We start from the raw sequence: 25,210 nt of genomic DNA on the forward strand, positions 1-25,210 counted from the left end.
AATATCGTCAGCACTAATTAATTAGCATATTTGAAGTTACTTCCTAAAACGTGAAGATCCCATGATTAAAATCAAAAGTTATTCAGAGTGACCCATTTTTCGTTTTTTGGCCACTGTACATATTCAAACTATGATTCACAATATAATTGGCAAATTGGACAGCTGAGAAAGTAATAATCATAGATATATTTCTCAATTTAACGAATAAACGTTGATTGTGAGCATTGATGAATCATAGAACACATCTTTATCAATATAAATGATAGTTGGAAAACTCCACGAGCGAAAAACAGTCATAAATTCTAATTCTTCTTCTTTTTAATGATGATGAATTAAATTATTTTTATATAACCCCATTTAGAACTGTAATATTTTATTCATAGATACATATTTATGAAATTCTGGCGTATTGTAATAAACTTTTATAAAACTTTATTAATTTATTGACAACTGTACAATCCCCAGTATGTTTCGTTTTCTACTTAATACCTTCAACTACTATCATGGTAAAAAAAACAAGATATAATCAGTTATAACATTTTGAAGCTCAATAATTTTAAGTCTTTAACAGTCCTTGTAAAAATAATAGTGTATTTATAAATCGATTAAAAGGACTTTCACTGAACTGGCATTGATCATGATTGATGTACCAAGTCATTTTATTAAAAAATATTTCTTCAAAGCTTTTAAAGGAATCGAATATAAGGCTATTAAGTCATTTTTCTTTTAATATTTAAATGCAAATACTAAATAAATCTTTTTTCACCCTTTTATTTTCCCTTTCTGAGTAATTTCAAGCTTTTATTTTGCTCAATTGTGAATCTTAAATGTATTTACTTTTTTACTTTATAAAAAATGAGTGTTTGGTTATTGTCAAATTGGTATTTTCAACGCAAAATATTCATTTTGCAGATGCGTTAATAAACTGCCATCTATCGGTTAGTCATTCAAATACAAATGACGACGTCTTTTAGAAAGTGGTATATCAGCATAAATAGCTTTCTTTTTCTTTTACAGACTTCAATAATTAAAGGAAAATGTTAACAAATAATAAATGAAATAATGCAATTTGAATGTCAAAAAATGAATAAAAATTATAAAATTTATATTTCAACTTCATATTTGTTTCTTTTTTTAAGGAAAGTTTTATGCCGCTTAGTTAATAGTAAAACAAACATGTATAAAGTGAACTATGAAATAGTTTTTAGAAGAAAAAAAGATGTGTTAATCGGGAAAACTTTCTGTTTTTTTTAACAGATTTCAGTATCCGAAGGGAGATTAAAAAAAAGGAGTAATATATAGAATATATAAAATTTGTAAAAAGGAACTATACCGTAAAGAGAATGAACTTAAAGAATTTTAGAAGTAAACCTTCTTGGACACAATAAGTAAAAACAATAACAATTAATGTGTAAAAATATGAATCATATAAAATAATCTTTTGAGTTATAATATTTTCTTTGCATTTTACTAATATTTTTTTATGTTATTGTAGTTTAGTATGTATTATTTTATTTTTGTTGAATCCGGATTACGAGAATTACTAATTCGAAAAAATATTACACAAAATTTAAACTTTCCAATAATTATGTAATAATAAAAAACTTTTGGTCGTATAAGTATTTTAATAAAATAACTATATAATTTGCTTTTCTTTCTCTATTAAGTACAATAATCGTATGTATTACTTTATTATTTATCTTGTGCATTAATAGTATGTATTATTTAATTTTCGTTTACTCTGGATTACGGGATTTACTAATTCAAAAAATTACACAAAATTTAAACTTTGGAAAATTTTATAATAAACTTTTTATCCTATTAGTATTTTAATTAAATAACTATATAGTTTACTTTTTTTTCTCTATTAGGTACAATACTCTTTTGAGCATTCGTATCATTTTTTTTTATGCGGCCCTTCAAAAAAATTTCTCAAAACTTAATGTTTCCAAGTTATTAAAAATCTGAAAGGTCGTTGGTCAAAAATTTAAAACGCAATTTTCCAGTCTGAGTATTTATTTTAATCATTTAAGTTGTTACAGTTTTTGAAACGGATTTTTGTTTATTGATACGTGTTATAAATTGTTTCGTAAAAAGCCTTCCAATGTAAAACTTCATTACGTCCTATGTAATTTCCTATGTAATATTGTACTAATATGTTTTTTTTTTATTAAAACAATGTATAGAAGTAGATAAATTAAACTGGAGCATTGGCTTTTATTTTTATAAGAATTATGAAAAGCATCATTAAATTTTTTTTTTCTTTTTGTTTCATAATTTACTCTAGTGCAAAGTTCCCATTTGATTGTATTGCTTGGGTCAAAAAAACTTAATATTAACGTTGGTTTGTTTCTTATAATCTTGAAACGTTTCAGACAAGGAAAAACTATTTAATTTAAAGCTATGTATCTAATTAAAAATGTTAAAAAAAGTTGTTGAAAGTCAGATGTTTCCCTAAACATCTTATTTTCTTTTTTTCATAAGACTGGAGTAATTTCTTACTCTTTGCATCATATTATTTAGTTTTATGAAATATAATACATGTATATTTAAGTCTTTTACAATTCATAACACCTTGAAAATGCATTTTTTTACTTTATTTGCATTTAATATTGAACTTTATTTATTCTTCAATTTTTATTTTAAAAAATCATTTTTGCGAATACAGTATATATCCGTTATAACAACAATTTAAGGTTGCATAAAAATTGTGATTATAGCGGGCTTGCAGATTTGAGTTAATACGCACATCAAATTTTTAAAACAACGATAAAATGAATCAAAAATAAAATAGAGAGATTGACCTATTCTTCTTTTCTTTTATGCCACAATTATTATTTAAAATACAATTATTATTTTAAAATTATTATTAAAATAGTGCATATTGTTTTGTCGTATAAATTGTTCACTGAATTACGTGAACTTGCACTCTATGAAAGACAAAAATATCTACAATAGGAATGTTTGCTCAAATTTCACGCAGGTAGGTATTTTATTTACGTAGCACTAGAGTTGCACAATATGCTATTTGCGATGGTCTGTCCAAATCTCAAAATTGTATTAAGTTTTCGCAAGAAGAAAATGAAAATAGCAGCAATATCTTTCAACATTATTGATTACCCGTAACTGGTAAGTTTGAAAAAAGAACGAAGTAATGTAGCAAGATACACTGAGAAAAAAATATGATCATTATTACCAGAATATGATAAATATTCTGGTAACCATGTTTCTGGCTCTGTGGGAACACTAAAATGCTAGGTACTTTTTAACTAAGTAATCCATAAACAATTTTGGTAAAATTGATAATATAATAAGGTCTTATAATAAGCGAGTATATTGGTAAATGGAGTAAATTTCGGTTATTTTTTCTTGAAATTTAGATCATGGCTTAAAAACTATTTTCTGCGATGAAATTTACTTGTCAGTTTTTCAATTTTTACTGAATGTGTGATAATAAGAACTGTAATTTTTAAAACCTGAATTACTATTAATTATAATCATATAAACGGGGAAGAAGTATTAAGTAAATGGCTTTAAATATAGTATATTTCGGTTTTATTAACCAGATATATGGATTTTCTTTTTCAGAAATGTAATTAATATAAAGCACGGAAATTCTCGATCTAGCATGAAGCCTTTTGTTCTAGTCCACTTGTTACATCAGCATTACACAAAACGTTAAAAAATAATAATATAAACTATGCATTAACTTTTACAGTATCCAGTTTTAAGGAAAAAAATATGTTGCTTCTTTTAACTCACTAATCTTGATTTATTTTTAAAAAAAGTAGTGTATTTGAGGTTATTTACTAAGTCTATATATTCTTGCCCTTAATTAAATGAACTTTTCAAGAAGGACCAATCATTTTTTTTAAATTGTTCTATTTAAATTTAATATTTAATTTTTAAATGTAAATATTTAAATTTAATATTTAATTTTTAAATTTCAATACTTAAATTTAAATGAGTTTAGTGTCGGAGAAATTGAATATTTTAACTTGAATTGAACTTGGTTTACCAGAAATATCATTACACTACTGTAAAGTAATTTTACCTGAACTTTATCCTACGTGAAGTCTTGTGATCTTCAAAAAGTGCATTTTTTGAAGTGTGTGTTAGGAAGAAATAGAAAAATAACTTTTCTTTAGTGAGGAAGAAAATAACTCACCCGATGGTCCTCCTGACATTGCATTATAAGGAGTTGAAAGTGAAAAACTATTTTCGTGGTATATTTTTATTGATTTCAAACATAAATGAAATCTGTTTTTCTCTTAAACGTTTTTCATGCGGTTTTGATCAATTAACAGCTGAAAAAATGCATCTGAATGAAATAATTTTTGCCATGAGAGTGGAGTAATGTTTTACTCGTTATGAGTCATTGTATCTTTAATCTTAGCATTTTAGCGGTGGCAGAGATGAGAAGTGTAATGCTATTGCTATTTTATTTTGAGTTGAGCACTTTACTATACCGCATTTTGTTACATTATTAGATCTAAATTATACAAAAATATATACATTTATTTCACAAATTCCATATTATTAGGATGGCACCCTTTAGAGAATTAAAAATACAAAATTATCTTCATCGAAGCCGATGCTTTACTTCCGGCGTTAAGTGGCAGACTATTTCATATTGTTTCACAACACATGGCTTTAACCCTCTCGTGGGACTTTAAAACAAAGCTTGCAACAGTTAGTTTTCTCAACAACTGAAATTTAGAATCGTGAGATTAAGAAAAATATGTGAACTGTTTGCGATTTCAAATTAATATTGAAATGTACAGGTTTAGAATTTTCCACAGTGAAAAGTTTTCGGAACTTCAGTGTTCAAAAAAGTATACAAAAGCTAGACGTTAAGAACGTATCCAATGAGCGAGCAAAGCGAACATCAGATTGCGAAGCTATCCGAAATGAACTGCGAAAGCAGTTCCGGGGGTTGGCGAAAAAAAAAAATAAATATATATATATATATATATATATATATATATATATATATACATTTTTTTTTTTTTTTTCTGAAGAAATATGTTTTATGAGGTACTATATGCTCTCAGGTAGACTTTATGTGCTCCTCTATGTGTGGAAGTAAGCGCCAAAGAATTCTCTATCAACAAAAGCCAAAACATTTATTTACATTAAATTCAGAATATAGTCAGTTTGCCTCTTTATTTAAAATTTTAGATTACTAAGGAATTCATTTTCTATTTGAATGTAAAAATTCGTTGAAAAAAAGTAAGATGAATAGAAATGACTTATTCTCAGATCTAACTCATTAAGGTAGAAAACGATTTCCAGTAAGTGGCTCAAAAATGCTAACATTCCAAAATGGCTTTGCTTTTGAAAAGATTTTATGAATAACAATCTTGCCCTAAGAATAGACAGAATTAAGAAATGTCTTGTTGCAAGGTGAACAATCAGTTGCTATGTTAAAGGTAATGTAAAGCTATATAAAGACGATTGATGTCGAGATTTAGAAAAAAGAAGGAAATCTCGACTACACAAACGCATTTGTCTTCACGATTTCATTCCATAACCCAAGCTTCAGTCAACCATTAAATATGGCCACCGAATTGAAATAACGTAGCATCTTGCAATCTGGTATGGGGATAATGATTCCAGATGAAATCGTTCCCTTCGGAGAATTTTTTTGTTTTCCTTCATTTTTCACTACTTTTTTTCTACTCTCGTATTATTATTTTATCGAGCGACCATTAAGATAACGAGCACTGGTACGAAGAAAATTATCTTTATTCTGCTGTATTGTGCTTTGTACTATCTTTGAAGTAAATCTGTATGTAAAGTAAAAGAGAATATGTTCAAATATCCTGTTGCAAATGATTATAAGTTAAAAAGAGAAAATGAATTGTTTCGAATAATTTTGATGAAAAATGTTTTTTTTTAAACCGTTATCACAATGTATTAAATTTTTTGAATATTCATATTCAAAATATAATTGAATTGAATTTTTGCGAACTAAGTAAAGAGAAGTGTTATTTATATATTTATTAATTGATTAATTAAATTCTAATTAATTAAACTGTGGATTCAACTTCAAAAACCATTTACGAAATTAAAGTTGAAGAGTAATACGTCAAAATTTAGAAAAAATCATCATTAAATTCATTACATTTTGATTGCAAAAATAGCATTTAAATAAAAATGTTATTAAGTTTTCATTATTTGCCTTATTATTTGTCAGGGTACGTAACCTTATGGTATAGGTATAATAACCTTATGGTTAAGGTATAATAAGCATGGCTAAAATGTAAATGTGATCTAATGGCCAATAAATAAGGTAGTTGAAAAAAATGCATTAGAGATTTGGCCCAGCAAAACAAACTTATCTACACTGTCACTGTGTATTTAACAACTAAAAAACGTCAACGTGACAGCTTTTTCTTCTTACGTAACAGAATTTAATTCAGAAAATGTAAAGCTGAAAATAGAGCTAATTTCACCAGAATCTTCGTCTCTTACTCTCCCCTACATGCGAGGACTGCTTTGTTTTTGTATATCGTACTATTTTTTGTAGAATTTCAGGAAAAACCTACATTTAAATAATAGTAAGGAACAATGTTATATTGTTGCTAATATTTTGTCGATCTAACCTCAATCCCTGATGTTCCTCACACGTTGTCAATAACTGTTAATAGGTGTTAATAAAGACGTTTAGAGAGGCCTAGGTAATCATGGCCTAGGCAATCTGTAAAAACCTGATATTGTGATGTAAAAATGTCAACTTTGCCAAAACTGTGCTATAAAAGTGCAGTGCTATAAAAGTGCAATAAATTCAGTCTCCAAATTAGCATTTATCCTTCTAAAAACTTTCGATTCATTACCATCTCTATTCCTTGCATGCTCACATAAGATTATTCAATATAATAATGATACAGTTCAGTTCGGAATCAATTTTCAATGATATAGTTCAATTTAAATTAAGTATTTAATGATACAGTACAGTTCCATGATGTAGTTATTTTCTATTGAATACATGGTAGATGTTTGTCTTTATCTGAGTATTTATTGCAAAGATGGGAGACATTTATCTTCATTCGTTATCTTCGGAAATGAGATATTGCTAGACGACTTTTGAAAAATTCAGCTTTTGAAGATTGATTGAACTAGTTTTAATGCTTTTCACTTCCAGTAATTTGCTCATTTTCAGTTCATTACAATACAAATACAAGAAATAATTTTACTTATGAAAATGTTAAAGTACAGCTTATTATTGTGACATGGTTCACGTTCATACCTTATATGTGTCTAGGTTGTCGATCGTGCATTTCATTATTGCTTCACGACCAACAGTTGCTGTTGTGTTTGGTATAGGTTCTGCAAACGCTGGAACTTCTGATGAGGTTGCTAATGCATCTGAATTAACTGAAAAATCAAACACAAACCCATTTTAATAAATGAAGTAAATTCTACAATTAAATATTCGCAATGATACAATAAAAATATTGATACAGATTAAACAGATTGATACAGATAAAAGTTATTAAAATATGTTTGTTTTTTAATGTAATACAATGTTGAGATATATAATCTTAATGAATGACATATAAATTGCGTTTAGCTCTCTTACCATGTACTAATGTATACTTTAGCATGTAAAAATAGAATTTTCTTCAATTCTATTATTCAATCAATCTGTCTAAATGATTTTTTTTTACTTAAATCGAAAATAAATATGTAATTAATCAAAATGCTTGAAAAAAACTTTGATTGTATTTATTACTACGGAAATGTTGTGTAAAATAAATTTTCCCATTATCCAGAGAAAAGTTGAGGACTACATTTCTAACTTTTAACTAGGTAAATTCCGTTTCTTGAAATCTATCTGAAATATAATCATGGAACGTATCCATTACATGACCTACCATCCATAACAACTTTGTTGGTCAATTTACTTATAAATCATTGGATAAGAACTGTCAAGATAAAGTAAACTTCACTTTAGTTGCTATAAATTATTTCTGAGTACATCAAAATACTTCGAATTCTTCCAATGATTAAAAATTTTAGATGAAGCTTAGAAAATATTTATCTATTGTCTTTCCATACAAATAAATTATATGTAAAGATCATAGACTCTTAATTTTTTAGGTTCACATTTCATATACTTTCTTTATTTAGTTCAAAGAATTGGTTCTGTGATGCCATGATAGGCATTACATATTTCCTAGCTTTTAAAATTTCTTTAATTTCTTAAACTTATTTTTTTTAATAATTCTTAATCAATGTTTAATTAAATTAAACCAATTACATAATTTTTATTTAATTAACTATTATAAATTTATTAATTTCAATTTGGTAATTTTTATTAATTAACTTTTATTAATTATTTTTTATTTGAAAAAAGCAACAAAAAATTATTTTATTCGTGTCTTAACAATCAATGTAACGGTTAACTTTTTTTTAATATTAATGTAAGACTCCTTAATTCCCTTTCACTACTAAATCGAAAACAAAAATCAATTTATAACTCTTTATTCTATATTTCTCTCCACAAAAATGCTTCAGTTACTAGGTCAAACTAATTCTCGCAGTGTTTTTATCGATTCGCTTTCGCCAAATTATTTTCAAATTTAATACTGATAATGGGGCTTAGCTTAAATTTTGACTGTGTTATCTTTCGATAAATCGGCAACCATAGATGTCTTCCCATGCTCCTAACTGTCCATTGAGATCAATTCATGTTTCTTTTGATTTCAAATTATTGGTGATTGGACCGAAGCCTCCTGGGTCTCCCGGTCCCTACCTTTAAATTTATATCTGACAAAATTGTTTTAGTAAATAGAATGATTTTCTTGATCCCTTTGAGGGAGTTCTCTTTTACTTTATAATTTTGGAATATAGTCATGTTCAAGTTAGCTTTTATATAATAAATCAGTTTTTCCAAAGTAATTTTATTCATTTTTCTGGATAAATATCTCTACATTATATTCGATTTAAGATGTAGTATCTGAAACGGCCATAATGCTTTAATTCTACAAAGTAACTACATCCCACTAACCACTATGGACAAAGAATTTGGTACCAAATTGCTAAAAAAAGTACTTTAATGGAATTGGTCTCAAAATTTCAAACGGGAACCAAACCCCTAAACTACCCTAATCTTTTATTATTGAGTGAAGTTTTTTTTCCCCAGTTTATCTTCACGAATCACTCATATTGATATGTACTACATTTAATCAATTTGAAAAATTTGTTTCCAAATAACAGTATTAAATAAATCTAAGCCAAAATTAATTAGAATGCTCACACTAAGGCTTCTAAAATGTTTATTTAAAATGTCCCACAAAAAAGATAAATCTCTGCAACGATATTTTACTTCGAAACACTGTAATAAAATAATATATGCCGGTGATGTTTGACTCCAAATGAGGTGTATATATTTGTTTAAATAATTACATAATAATTACAATAATAATTTGTTAAAAAGTACACGGAGAACCGTTTTGAGCAAGCAAAGAACTTTACGCTTATTAAAATGACACCTGCATATTTAAATCATGTTTTTTTACAATAGTTATTAAATAAGAAGAGTTGAAATTGTCTTTTGCAATCAGCTTTTCCACAATTGCTGAACTTAAAAAGCTGGATATTAAACAGAATATACAAAAATGTTGATGAAAATTTCCATCTACTGCACTGTAAGAATTTTCAATCTAAAATTCTGGCAAAAAACTGACAGCAGGATGTACATTAATTAGTAGTAAAGTTTAAGTTAAATAAGAAATTAATTGCTTTTTTTGTTTTTGAAACCGTTCACAGTTGATATGTTTAAAAATCCATGATTACAAGACTATACAGTTTTTAACAATATCGAACGTGCCTGGTTTTTAAACTATAAAAAATTTCAATTTGGCATTGGAGCTAAACTTTTCTTTAGGGAATGGGCATTGCTCTTAGGTTGTGGTTAATTTGTGTCTTACCAACTGAACCGTAGAATTTGGATTAATTAGTTAATCTGGTTGTTTCAATCGTAAAAAGAAGGAAAATACAAGTCTTTTTTGTGCTAAGCTGCTTTATGGTGCTGCCATCTATGCATGAATGAGAGTATTATATTATAATAGTCCAGGTTCATAAATTAAGGATAAAAAACACTGGAAACTCATCATATCTTGAAGGGAAAGGGGAAATATAGTGAATGAAATACATAAACTCGACCATCTTTATGTCGGTCATGAGGTTAACAGATTTTGCCATCTCACCTATAATACGTACCCAGCTGATACGGACTAAGTGGCTTAATTAGGTGGACTTAGTCAATGAGATGAAATTCTGGTAATCATAAACGTTTTAGGCAAAAGCAGAAAATAAACAGTTTTTCTCACAGTAAACAGTTTGAGTACTATATTTTTTATTGTTATGTGAATTTTTTGTTAGAATATGGTAAAATAATTAAATAAATAGTTATTGAGCCATTTTTGTCTGCGAAATTTCTAACAGTGTAACAAATATATAGCTGAAAATCTTCGTCTACTAAGCTCTTAAAATTATTGCGATGTAAATCCAACATTTTCACAAATGTAAACATAATAAAAGAAATAAATTTGACTGCCTGATAATAAGTAAAATAGAGCCATAGTAAATAAGCTTAAGTTGTATTCTTAATATAGTCAATCAGATAAAATATATAAATGCGTGTATTTCAAATTTATATTTTTCTCTGATACTTCATAATAAAGAAATAATCTGAAATTAAACTTCTCCCACAATAAAACATATTTAAATTAAACAAAGCATTTTAACTTGCGTAAAATGATCCTTCATTTAAATGGAATTAAGGCACAATTGATTTAAAAAAATATATCTATCCATGTTTAATTGTTTTTGAAGAAGAAATTAAAAGAAATATTTCCACTTGAAATAACTCATTTAAATCATTTTCTGTTTAATTCTCCAAGGAAGGCCTTACTAATTATTAATGAAATACTTCCAAACTGTTCTTTTAAATCTAACAATAGCTATAATTAAAAAAAACGAAATAGGCTGATGAATAAAATCAAGTTAAAATATTTAATTGAGCTGAGACTAAAATACATTTAAATTTGAATATTTTAGAATATTTATATTTTTTAAAAACCTCTTTTGTTATTAAAGTCTTCTTTAAATGTTCGTTTAATTAACATGCATAATTTAAATATATTATAGTGAGCTGAAAAATATATGCACTTAGTAAATAACTTTAATTACACTACTTTTTCAATGAAGAAATTTTTGTTAGAAAGTTAGAAAAAGCATCAAAAGATTTTTTTGTAAATAAAACGGGATATTTTTATAGTTAACGCATGGCATAACTCAATATTTTATGTTTATAAGTTTTTTCTTATGTACAGTATCACCCCTTGCCTTAACCATCTACGAGAGCAACAACAAGTTATTTTTCTTTTTTTTCTTTTTAATTACAAAATATTAAGTAAAAAGCAATATTGTAAACATTATTTTTCAAGCTGTGAAACAAAATAAAAAACAGCAAAAATCATATAAGAGGAATAATTTATTATGGGCTCATGGATTTATTTTCGTCAGACCTGAAATGACAGGAGAAAGAGGTGACAGAAAAAATTTACTACAAAAAAATTTTTTTTAAGACTTTGTAGAAATGAGAATTTTCCTTATTTTTAATCTACTTGAAAAACGTAAGTTTTGAGATTTCTATTTTATTTATACAATTGCTTAGATCTAGTTTTGTTTATGTCAGACCTCGGTCTAATTTAATGTAATGATAAAATGGAGACGCATTTTGCTATGAGCATTTCTAAAGCAGAAGTAATTTTTAATTTTATTAGAGGCAGAGCCATTTGGAACTCTAGTTTTTAACTGTTTAGAAATCGATCATTGTTAATGACTCATTGAAAGACATTGGTAAATTGAATTCATAAATGTTTATCAGAAATGTGATGCTGTTACGAAACAATGATTTTTGGTTCAGAAATTTAATTATTTTCTTCTTTTTTTATCCACTTGAAAAATGTAGGTTTAAATATTTAATTTTATTTCCCAATCGTTCTGGTTATGGGCTGCTATTTTTTCCAGAATGTGGGGAAAATGCTGTTTCCTAATAAAATGGAGATAAATTTTACTTGAAGCATTCTAGAAACATTCTGGTATTTATTTTCATTCTCAGAAGACGCAAAGATCCATTTGAAACTTGAGATTTTCACTGATTAGAAAGTGGTCAAAATTCTCATGACAACAAATTCTGTTTTAATGGTCAGGATTGATTGAAAGTAGTTATGTCGACAAATATAGTGCTACAGGCTTAATTTGAATGTTTAACGAAAAATAGCCTGAAATTTCCTTGATAAAAACTTTTATTAATCGATAAAAAGAGAACCACTTCTATTTGCAATGGCCAGGGTGTGATTGGAAACTTGCATCAAGGTGAAATTCTTAGTAAAATTTGGAGTAATCAGGTAAATTGGTTAGTGGATGAACGCCTAATTGCACTGAAAGTTACAGACATGAAAGTAAGAAATTAAAAAGGTTACATATAGAAAAAAATATCAATTTAATGCTTTCTATATATCTGCATTTTTATCTTATTTATAAAGCAAATAAATTTAAAAAAGATCAATTTGTAGCATTTAAAACCAAAAAATAAACACAGAAAAGAAGACTAAAGTGTTCTTTTTTATATAAAAGTAGAATACTTGCAAGTTAATATACACTAAAAAAATATTTATGAGGAAAACCTTTTCATAGGGATGAATCCATTAAACTAAAACTTAATTCATAATTTATTAAATTGAAGCTTTTTTGTTTTATTTTTGAGTAATGATAATAACTAAAAATGGTAGTATTGTTACTCAACTTTGAAATCGTGTCTAGATTTCGCTTGATTTTAAAATATTTATTTGCACGATGACGTGATACAGAGAGTAAGAAGCTGACTTTTTAAATAATTTAATTGTCGAATCTTGAAGATAATTGATTTAGTATTTTTCTTATAGTTAAACTTTATGTTTTTGCTGTAAATTTTTATAGATAGTAATGTATTTACAGTAAAAATCATCCTTTATTTTCAAATTTTCCTTTTTCATAAGTATGTAAGTGATTTTGATCAGATAACACTGAGAAACAATTTATTTTTGTTTATTTTATTTTGCATGATTTTTTCGAAAGATTCTAGGCACTTCCATGTTCCTAAAATACTTTTACCCTCTAAGCTACATTTTTTTTTAAATTACATTTTCAGTCAATTTTTGTTGAAATGTACGAATATAATAATAAACGTTATATATATATATATATATATATATATATATATATATATATATATATATATATATATATATATATATATATATATTCATAGGCATAGGCTTTTGAACAAGTTAACTGAAGTTTCAGCTACGGAAGACTCTGCAATTTTAATCCAGGCCATGTCTCATAATTCCCATAAAAATTTGTCGGAATATGTATGCTATCTTCGGTTTTTCATCGTATATATTTCGACCAAAAATAATCCAAACAGGTCATTAAAATAAAAATGCAGATTTTGGATCAAAATTGATTTCAGATTTGAAATTCCAGCATTCAAATTGGTCAAGATCAAATAATTGTACATATGTATTAGGAAATTTGCTTCCCCCACTTAATTTATGTAATTTTCAATCCCAATAAATTACAATTTTTATGAAACTCCATTCCTTTTTTATGCAACTCTAAATCCAATGTTTCGATCAAATTCAAAACACAAATTTTCTTCTACAATATTTTTGTTTTAAATGTAAATACAGAACATGATTTTGAACTTAAAAAAAAAAGAAAAAAATGAGACACATATGATTTTCTAAAAGAAATTTTTTACTTCTACCATAGCTATTGAAAGCTGTATTTTCCAAAACAGGGTGGGAGGAAACAGAAAATGTAAGAAAATATCGTACCATGACTCGCAACTGTTTCCCTCCTCGAGTGATTTCTACAATTCGGAGGCGAAAAAAGAAATCAAAGAAGATTCCCTAATGGTTTCAAAAGAAAAGTTTTGGGCCTTAACCCTTGTCCCGCAGGAAAGTAAATCTGTAGTGAGTAGGGAAAAATTGGAACCATAACATCTGGTTATGAAATCCCTGAAGCCTGCCATGGATTTAGTAAATCGGAAAAGATAACAAAGAATTTAGGCAGCAAACTCAATGAGGCGTAAGTTGTACACTTAGAATAGTTTTGAGGAAGGAAATATATAAATATGGCTAGCCGGATAACAGGAAAGTTAAAGAAATGCTGAGGTATATACATGCACAGATATTTTGTTTCGTTTTAATCAGAACGTCGGAGTTTATTTTAATGCTAAATAAGGTCTGGCTTAACATTTTTGTGTAAAAAGGAGTTTCTGGGTGTAATTGACCTTTTAAGGCTGATGGGACACTATTGTTCTATTTTTGTATTTTTTATGACGCTCTAATAAGAAGAAAAAATACATTTTAGTACTTTTTGTTTGCAAAAAAAGGTCCAATTGCTACTAAAGAGAGAAAAAAATATAAAAAAGTTATCAATAATATTGTAATTTAAAGAAATTTCAATTGTGAATAACAGTTTCTCATATTTCCAAATGAATGAATATAAGTGAAAATTTCTATAAAGATATTGCGTCGAAGTGAACCGTGTTTGGAGCATTTTACATTTATCGCAGAAAAATACAGCAGTTTTTCACGCTGTATTTCATAATCATAAATTATTAAAATACTAAATATAAAATTTTTCACATATATTGACATAAATTTATACGGAATAAGGAAAACAGTATGAAAAATATGTTTAATAAAAACTTTGTGTGTAAGGATTAAGATAACCCCATTTTAGAGATTACGAAGATTTTTTTTTTCAAATTAAAACTGAAATTAAGAAAAAAAAATTATTAAAAAAAATATATATTTTGAAGTTTATAAGCTTCATATGCAAAAATCATAAGCATTTTTTATAAGTATTTGGCGTTATTTCTCTATTTTACTCCGAATGTAGAATAAGTTTCGAAGAAGTGGGGAGAAATCATTTTTCTTTTAATACAATTTTAACTGCACTGGGAAAAGTACTGGCATACATTTTACCTTAAAAGCTCCTTTTACCGTTAACTTCTAAACATAAATTTTTTTAGTAATATTTGTTTAATTACAGTGATTTTACTGCAAATACTATATCAGATTTATTTTTTTTTGTAAATACACGAGAGGGAAATGGATTTTACAGTAAAAAGTACCGACACTCAGGGAGCCAGTACTTTTTAACGTTATTTAATCCGGAATTTCTTCACAGTTTAATATAAAAAATTCAACGTTTGAAAAACTGAAATGGAAAACAGAATTGCGTCTTATTATGAGTTAAAAAAATAAAACTTCTGTTTTATGTATTAAAAGCTGATAAGTGCATATTTCATTAAACAATTCCTCCAGTTTCCAGTTTTCTTCCAGTACTTATTTTTCTCTGTTCTACTAATACTTTTGAAATATGTTTAAATACCAATGTATTAACTGATTTTCGCTTTGATTCAACCTTATGAAAATTCTGAATTCTGATAATGAATTTCGTCATGATTTAGAAATAGTCACTGAAATAGACTTTTATTACGCAACGCCTAAAGTTGCTCGAATGCTTTGATCAACAATTTTAAAATTTCATAAACTATTTTAAGGTCAAGATATTAAGGCTACCGTAAAAATAATTTAATACATTTTATTAAGCCAAAGAGGGAGGAGACATGTGCAGTGCACAAAAATTAAAAGGTAAAAAAATGAGAACCTTAACTTTGATCTGATTATCGACTTATAACATGATAGGGTGCAAACTTAATGGTTCGATGAATTGAACTTCAATGTGTTTATTAATTTGAGCTAAAAAAATATTTTTACCTGTGAAATTGTAATAAAAATAAACTTAACAAGAGTAAATATGAATTCTTCTAGGGAATGAATTCACGGTATCCAAATTTGTTCAAAAGGCATATATAAGAAAATAGACGCATCTCAAAAAGTGTGTTTAAAAAATTTAAAGAAGTGAAAAACACGCCTTTTCAATATTCAACCCAAATATTAGCACTTAAGAAGAAATTTTGTTTTTACAATTCGTTACGTTTTCATACACTAAGTATAATTATTATTGAGTAAAGTCTTTGAGATCAGAATGACTGGATATATTGAAAATTTAGTTTCAATCATTGAACGATATTAAAATAATAAATATACTAAACTTTTAAGACAATTGATGATATCGCATTATGAATTTATTTGGATTCCTCAGTTCATTCTTTGCAAAGAAAAAAAAAGCAATATTCTTCAAGGGTTGTTTATAAAAACAAATCTAATGCTATTTGAGCCTTAGTAGTCAAGGAATAGAGCCCTCGCCTCTTACTGAGGTACCCCATGTTCGAATGCCAGCGACAGCTGTTTTCTACAAATTCCTTACCTGGTTCGCATCGACCACAGTGCCTGTACAAATCATGGTTAGATCCCCCTTATCTCCAGGCTAATCATGGAAGATATCCGTGATTTCCTACTCCTTGTATTGCAAATGTGGTCCACACGGGCAAATTTCTTCCAATACTTGATCCAGGAGTTTCCTAGTCCTTCGGATTGGGCTCAAAGTTATAAGGCTATTGATTTGAACATGAGTAGTTCTGAAATCAGAATCATGTCGGCTGTTCATCATTGGTCGTAAAATAAAATAAAATCTAATCGTATGTCCATTTCAGAGAATCGCTTTATCCATTTTCTTAAACAACAATGTCCATTTTATTAAATACGCTATTTGAGATATTTGAGCACAACCATTTTTAGCTGTGGAATTTTCTTACTCACGCATTCTGAGCTGTATCCCTTTTCCTAAACGAGCATTTAATATTGTGTCTAGAATAAAAAGCTCTCCTACGATATTTTGATATCGAAACCTTGGATTTCAAATGATGCATGAAAATAACTAAATAAAATTTGATAATTAATGTAATTATGTCGGAAAACACTAATATTTTATGAAAAAATGTCGAAATTTTTATTGTATATCCTCATTACTAAATCAAATAAAGACTTAGTAGATCTTAGTAGAAAATAAAATTAAATAAAGGATTGAATTTTTAAAAAATGATGATTGTTCATTTATTTCTGAAAAATATCAATATTCTCTGAATTGTTTAATTTATTAAAATATTTTAGTATCCATGACGGTCAATCGGCAAGCCAAGATACCTGTCCATATATCTATACATAAATAAAGACCTTAATAAAGACCATTTCATCCTTTCACCCTTTTGCTAATGGGAAGAAAACTTTAAGTAGAGAGAAGAGCATAACATTTCTAACCATCTAGAGGGCGGAGAAACGAGATAAATAAAAAATAAAGTTTCCGTGAAACAACGTTCCATCGCATTTCTATTCCACGCGTTTCTTCGATGGTAATATAAAAAGAAAATCAAAATGAATTGAATCCAATTTCCAAAGCGAAAAGAATTTCTGGGAGAAAAAGTGGAAACAGGAAGAAAGAATATGTATTTTCAGAAAAACATCGTTTGAATTTTCATTTTTATTTTGTGAAATGTACTGGATTCTAAAGTGCTGTGGTAGGAAATTTATTACAAAGGTCTGAACGAAATGTACGTGTTTGGAAAACTAGCTGAATACAAAAGAGTTTATTTTGTTCCCTTTAAAACGCTCTCAAGGAAATTTCTCTTGGTAGCCTCAAAAGCATACATCAAACTTTCTATTGCTTCATAGTCTTCGTAGATTGTTACTCCATTTCAAGGTTTAAGACACGCTATAAATTCCACATTTTGTAATTTCAAAAATTTTCAAAACGGGATTTTTATTTCTTACTTTTAATAGGACATCATTTAGTTTCTGCAAAGATATTGAAAATTTTGAGATAGTAAATAGTCTTATCTAACTAAAAATAAAAATGTATTAAGAGTGGAATGATTTATGTTACTCATATTTTCAAAACAAATGAACTAAGAGATCTTGCCTTATGGATGTATATTTTATTTAACAAAACGTATCAACAAAATTTGGAATTAAAAAAATGATTTGATAGTTCGGGATAAATAAAATTTAAAAAAAAATTCCAGAACTTGTTGGAAGTTATTATTTCTTAGAAACTTTAAACCGTATTCGGATTTTCAAAAGTTGGATATGGGGCGGGTTTTAAATTTTAAACTTAAAATAAATATAATCAGTAATGAAAACAAAAAATAACAAAATATGATATTTTTTAACCTAATTAAAAAATTCATTCTCTTAGGAAAATATATATATAAATAATAAATAACAATCGGCATATTTCAAGCGCTTAAAAACAGGCGTCCATTTTCATGACTTGCTTAAACGTGAATGAAAGAAACACATGTGATTTGAAAGTGTCTAGTAATCTTCTAAAACAAAAAGGGAAACCTTATTAAAATTATGATAACAGTCGATGATTCTTCAAAATTTGATTATTCTTTTCAAACGAAGGTCTAAAAGTTTTTAGCTTATGATCATATACTTTATTTAACAAAAACACATCTACAAAATTAAGAATTGCGAAGAAAAAAGCTAATTTTTCTAGTTCTAGCAAAAAATAATTTAATAAAAAACATCAATAAAATAAGTATTCGTTTTAAATTAATATTTTTTGTAACCTTTAATCCTTTTTTTAAAATTTGCATACGCGCGATTTAGTGCATTTATATGTAAATGCAAAACAAATATAAATATTAATGATTGCAACAAAAATAATAAATAATGAACGTTCATTATTTTAATAATATTTTCATTTGGGGAGAAAGAAAGTCAGTTTTATTACTTTTAGAAATGTTTCCTTGTCATTTTCATTCTGTCTTATGAATATTGCTTAAAAACATCGGAAAATAATAGCATCACAGAAATAATATCAGTTTTTGAAAAATTTAACTTCCAGTTTACATCACAGTTAAGGCCTATATCACTCGAATAAAATTTTACTTGATGTGATTAAGTGCTCGAACTTGATGTGATTAGAGTGATGTCATTAAGTCCTTTTTTCTGTTTCACAAAATCCATTATCACAGGGAAATAGTATGTTTATTAAAAAGGAATGATCTATAATTAATAAAAATATAAATCGAAGACATATTTGTACTTCTCTTGTTCTTTCAGTTCAAAGCTTCAATACAAAAAAATTTTCTTATTAAAAATAGTTCATGTAGATCCCACGTAAGAGGGACAGATAGAAGTTAAACTTTTTTACAGGATATGCTATTATTTTTTTTTTCTGAAAAATCCTTTATTACTACGATATTTCAAGCAAAATAACTTCTTAGGGAAATATAAAACAACGACGCTAAGAAAATTTTATTCTTTTTCTACAACGAATGCATAAATGCTACGAGTAGAAAATGAGTTCAGACAATGTTCCAGACGCAATTTTTTACTCCCTAAATATATATTTTTTTCAAATATTTATTAGATGATATAACTATATACATCATTAATTCATATTCTAACCACAAAAAATACTGCAAGGAAAAAACTTACAGTGATATTTTGAAATTTTACCAATCTTTTAATCTTTTTCTTCAACAAAAAACTAAAAATTATATTTCAGTTTGAATAAATTTCCGGAGAACTTTTTTTGGGGACTAAAACTTTTAAGGAATATATAAATATGATTCTATTAATTATATTGCTGGAAATAATGGTCTTGTTTGAAACACAAAAAGTGATTTGCGAGGTTAATTATAAGCTTGAGAAGCATTAATTAAAAATCAAATTAACGATTTCCTCCTTGGTTGTAATTACTTCTGACGCCCTATGTTTATGTTTCCCACGGAATTCATTAAATGCCTTAATTACTAAAGAAGACGCTTTTGAATCAGTTTGAAAAATCTTTGATCGTTTGGGGAAAAGTTTTGGGTAAATAACTTGAAAACTGAAGTCTGTTAACAAAGATAAGCGTGATTAAACAAAAATTTTATAGTCAGGAGCGCTATTACGTGGCATTAAGCTCCAATAATACGTACATTCCATTAACAGAAAGCTAGCATTTGTAATTGAACATCGTTTTAATAAATGAAAAGATAATATGATTAGTAATCAAAGAAATTAAAAAAACGCTATGGTTTCATTAGATTATTTTTTAATCGTATGCATTCTTATTTTCTTAATTTTGTTTCATTAAAGTAAGGCGATATCAAATGCGTGTTGTTATCTGCTCAAAGAGAGCACTAACAATTTAAATAAATTTGCTTGTTAACTATCTCAGCTTATTATAGTGCTGTGTCTCATTTTCAAAACGCTTAATTATGACAGCCGGATATTCGTTTCAGATTTCTTTATTAATATCTGTGTTTTACTAAGTATTATTATGTTAATAGCTTCCACTTAATAAGCTTCTGCAATTTGCAAAATCCATAGTATTAAAATAAGCTCGAATGTTACTAGCTCGAATGTTACATTGAAAACAAATTAATATGAGACGTTAAGCTCTATAATTGACATCAAGATTGAGACATTGAATATTTATAGGTTTTAAATGCAGGGCCTGCCGTTGGATTTGTAAAAGAGGTGAATTAAGTAGTTAGGGAGAGATTACATCCACCTCTAATACAAGTTTATTTCTAAATTTTAATTAAAAACTGACAATATAGCACGGAAAAAACATTCTGGTAAATCATTATTAACCTTACTGGATAATAATGACATTTCTGGTTAAAATAAAATAAAATAAAAATAAAATAAAATAAAAACATTATTCTGGTTAATAAAACTAAAATATACGGTATTTACATAATTCATTTGGAAATTTTTCTGTTCCTATGGTAAAGGTTTAACCTGAAATCCAAATTTTCAAAATTATTGTTCATATTACTACACGTTTAATAAACAAAATACGAAACTGAAAAGTAACTTTAATAGAATAAGTGGTTTTTAGTTTATACTCTAAGGTATCATTAAAAAATTACCCAATTTTGTCAAATTTACCAAAATTTATCACATATTATGAAATTATATTTTACTGTTTTTTTTAACATCAAAACACTATCAAAGCACCTTAATAAAAATTACAGAGAATTTTAGAATTCCCTTAGAACCAGATACCATAATCTGGTAGTTCTGATAATACATCTTTTCTTAGTGAGAAAATTGGTGTTATGATAAATTTCTTTTACTAACTGTCTTAATACCAAATACCTTAAAACTAAATACCTTTATCATGTTAATTAGTTGTATTTGTTTACTTTACTTTGTTTGTATTTATTTGCATTTATTTCATCAATTATTTGTTATTAGTTAAGCATTAAGTTTTTCAGTTCATTCTATCTGTTTAATGAAATCAATCGATTAAATTGTTTTAAATGTAGGTAAAAAGTTTAAAAAATTTCATCATTACTTTCAATTTTTGTAATGTCTAAAATTATCACACAAACTTATTGAAAAATTCTTTACCAAATTACACAAGAAAACAAAGATGGAATTATTTTAAAAATTGCCAAAAAACTTGTTCATAACTCACTAAAATTCACTTCATTAATTCGACAACAATGTTCGGAAGACGAACTTCCTTAGGGTCGAGAGTCGACCGAATTAAGTAAACTTTTCATCTTTGCCTTCTTTACCCCCTGTGGGAATAACTGACACAGGATACTTCAAATAAACCTAACCTCCGTTGTGGTTGGTTGCCATAGAAACAAGTAAAAATGTCACAGGGGCTGTTTGAAGGTATCCGTTATCATTCTTCTTTATACCCTAATTTCTCCCAAAATTCTCTTGCCTGAAAGGAGTATAAATCGTGTAAGCCGATTATCGGCAGAATCCTCTTAACAATATAAGTCGAGGCTGCAGGATCAGGATAAACTTCTGAGAAAGAATTGTCAGTCATAGGCATTCTAAGATTTATTCAAGATGCTCGAAGCGTACACTGATTACTCATAAAAGTATTGTCTAGGAAATCATGATGCGACGCTGCATAATGGCTATTTTATGAAACAATAGCCTCCAGACACAATCTTATTTCAACTTTTGGAAATAAAGTTAATGTTCGATATTTTATATGCAAAATGGCACCAGTCACTGAGATGGGATAAATATGAATTGAGAATACTCATAATGATAATAATTTCGAAAACTGGTTTCAAAAAAGTTAAAAGATGAAAAAAAGAAAATGAGGAATACCGTACTGCAAATTATAGTTTGCAAAATTTTTTCCAATTACTTATCAACAGATTTGCTCATTTAAAAATATACAAATTCACTGTTTTAACCAAACATTGATTTTTGATTTATTGATCAATATTTTGTTCTTATTCTTTTTTTCACAAGATTTTCCTTTATTTTTTTTTAAAAAATAAAAGAATAAACCTATAGCAAAAGTACAAGAAAATGTTAAAATTAACATTGTATAAATTATAGTCATTGACAACGAAAAGACAAACAGTCATCTTAATTGACAAACATCATTCATATTTTCTTTTAAATATTTAAAGAAAAAACAGAATCATCTCGATTATAGTTTTTAAAAAAAAATGGTCAATGTGTAACTGAGAGAAATTTCTTTTTTAATGAAAAAGAAAAATATATTTTAAATATTTTTTCTTTAAAAAATAATGTTCCTCACAAACGATTGAAGTTTTTAAGCAATCGGGTTGATCGGGTGTAAAAATTGACCCTCCCCGGACACCGAAGTTTACCCCTAGCTGTTTCAAATTTTTTTCTTCGTTTTTGGGCATTTTTCAGGATTGGTAAAAAATAATTTTCGCCCTAGATATATTAGATGCATTTGTACCACGTTATAAGTATTATTGTTATTATATTTGGTACATATTAAAGCGACACTAATTAACAAAATACTAGTAGTACCAACTACAAAAACTAATTAAGTATTATTGGTGTTAATAATAATATGGCGAATTTCAGCGATACTCCTAAATGAAAAGAAAAATTTAAATTTGTAAAGAATTTTAGTACAAAACTTTATTTTATTTTAATTATTACTAAAAATTAATTAAGCAAAATTTGCTTAAATAATTGTATAGCAGGATTTTAAGATTTAAATAAATAAATAATGGCCTCTTTTCCATCATTTTAATTAGAAACAAATGTTTATTCATATTTTCTTACTGCGGTCAAAATGACCACAATCGTTGTTCTAGGCAGGAAAAACTTTCTAGTGTTAAAATAAGTCAGTATAAGGTTTAAATTTACAATGTAACAAGATGCTAAAATTTAAACTATCCTGAAGATTAGAAAGCGAGGAAAAACGAATATGTAATAACTTTTATTTAAAAATAACTAATTTTGCACACCTTCTTTTAACATATTAAACTTTTTGTGAAAATGAACTTGAAATATTAATTAATAAAGATCTTCAACTATCATGATGATTGTAAGAAATGTAAACGGGCAGACAAGAATTTACTTTCCTTTTGCTACTCAATTCCTCAAAGTATTTACTTTTTGTAACATGAAATTTTTATTAAAAAAGCAGTGAAGGAGCTTTATTCCAAGAGGATTATATTTTGAATTGACAAAAGTATTAGTGGAGATAAAATTTCCTTTGTTTCAAATAAGAAAAAAAATTAACTAAACCTTTTCCGTTTTTTTTATCATGCAGCACCAGCAGAATCATTCAGAATTCTTTTTTTACTAGGAGATTGAAATAATCTAGAATCTTGTAACAATTTACACAAATATAATTTTTAAATACAACATGCTAGAAGAAAAGTTGATTTTATAAATGAAAGTAAGATTTATTTGGTATGCTTTTTTATAGAAAATAGAAAAACTTTAAATAAAGATTCACTTTAATACATAATATTTTTTCTTGTATAGCAGTCTATTTTTATGTTCTCTTAATTCCATGTTCTTCCCATTCCATGTTCATTAATGTTCTTCCAATTGTTAAATACGCAGTAAAAATTTTAAATACACATTAAATCGTAAAATAAGATGGTTTTTTTTTTAAATTCAAAGAAATATGATTTCATATCAAATCTTAAAAAATAATCCGATAAAATTAAACTAATAAATAGTATCTACCATAAAACAACTTTGAATTATTTGTGATCTAATGTAAAAGTAGACAATCTTGCATCGTTTGGAGAAAGGGAAATAATACCAGGTAGCTAAGATTCCAAGGTCTGTTGGACTAATATGTTCTACGAGAAACTCTCAGACTTAATCAATGCAATCAGACTTAATCATATTCATTGCTTAGTTGTGTAAAATATATTATTCATGAAACGTCATTGAGGTAGGGTAAACTAACCAGTGAATGAACACTTAAGCTTCGCTTGCCATTTAAAAAATCATATTAATTTCAAAATTCGTAATTTTAGTTAAATGACAGTGTCAACATATTTGTTACTAATTGCAAATTATTTAAAAATTTTTTAGAGAAATTACATAATATTGTTTTAAGTTTTGGAGGTTCAAATAACAAGTACTAAGAAGACCAAGTGAAGGAACTGCTCTTACCAGTGAATGAGCATCCAGTAAAGGAACACTTAATTTTGGTTATTTTTTAATGCTCTTTACGAATTTATAAGCCATACAAATATTTAACAACAAGCCAATTCTTAAAATTATTACATATAAATACTTGGAAAATGTTAACTTATTTTTGTAATCATGAATTGAAAATTAAAGTGTCAACATATTAACACATACTGATCATTCACTGTGAAATCTATGCCCAGTAAAGGAACATGCCTGTTCCCTCACTGATTAGAAGTTGCTTTTCGTATTTTTAGCATACTTTTGATGCGGAACATCACTAAAGGTACAAGAAAACTAAATTGTATCTTTTATTTTCGTTAACTTAGAAAAAAACCCAGTTAAGGAACACTTGTTCCTTCACTGGTTTCTCATCGTTTGGTGATCCAGTGAATAAACACCCCCTTATCTCAGTACTTTATGCTATGATGCTTAAAAAAATAAAACGTAACTTCAATAACTATATTTTGAATTCTCTTTTTCACAGTGAGAGAAATAAAACTATTACATGAAATTAATTCCACTTCAAACACATAAATACAAACACTCCCCTTATAATTTTTTCAAAGAAACAAGGTGTTGCAGAGATAATAACAAATTCAAAAATTTTTCGAGAGAAATCTATTTGACCATGGAAATCCAAAACATTGCTAGATGACTTCCTATTGCTTGGCAGTAAGCTATTGTTACCAATCAATCTAAAGAAAATCTTTCAAATTCTTATTTTTAATCAATATATATGAAATGTTCCTTCACTGGTTGGTTTACCC

The 25,210-nt window shown here is 27.1% G+C and overlaps 1 protein-coding gene across 1 annotated transcript in view; it reads right to left on the reverse strand.

The window, feature by feature from the left end:
* LOC107452480 (lachesin) overlaps positions 1-25,210 on the reverse strand; it is a 180,624-nt gene that overhangs the window by 37,201 nt on the left and 118,213 nt on the right. Inside the window, exon 2 of the mRNA XM_016068967.5 lies at positions 7,253-7,380. Within this exon, the coding sequence (XP_015924453.3) occupies positions 7,253-7,380 (128 nt within the window). The remainder of the gene's footprint in view (positions 1-7,252; positions 7,381-25,210) is intronic.

This window comes from Parasteatoda tepidariorum, chromosome 6, assembly GCF_982258835.1.
Source record: "Parasteatoda tepidariorum strain Cologne lab strain chromosome 6, Ptep-v5.0, whole genome shotgun sequence".
In the NCBI taxonomy this organism is placed as follows: domain Eukaryota; kingdom Metazoa; phylum Arthropoda; class Arachnida; order Araneae; family Theridiidae; genus Parasteatoda; species Parasteatoda tepidariorum.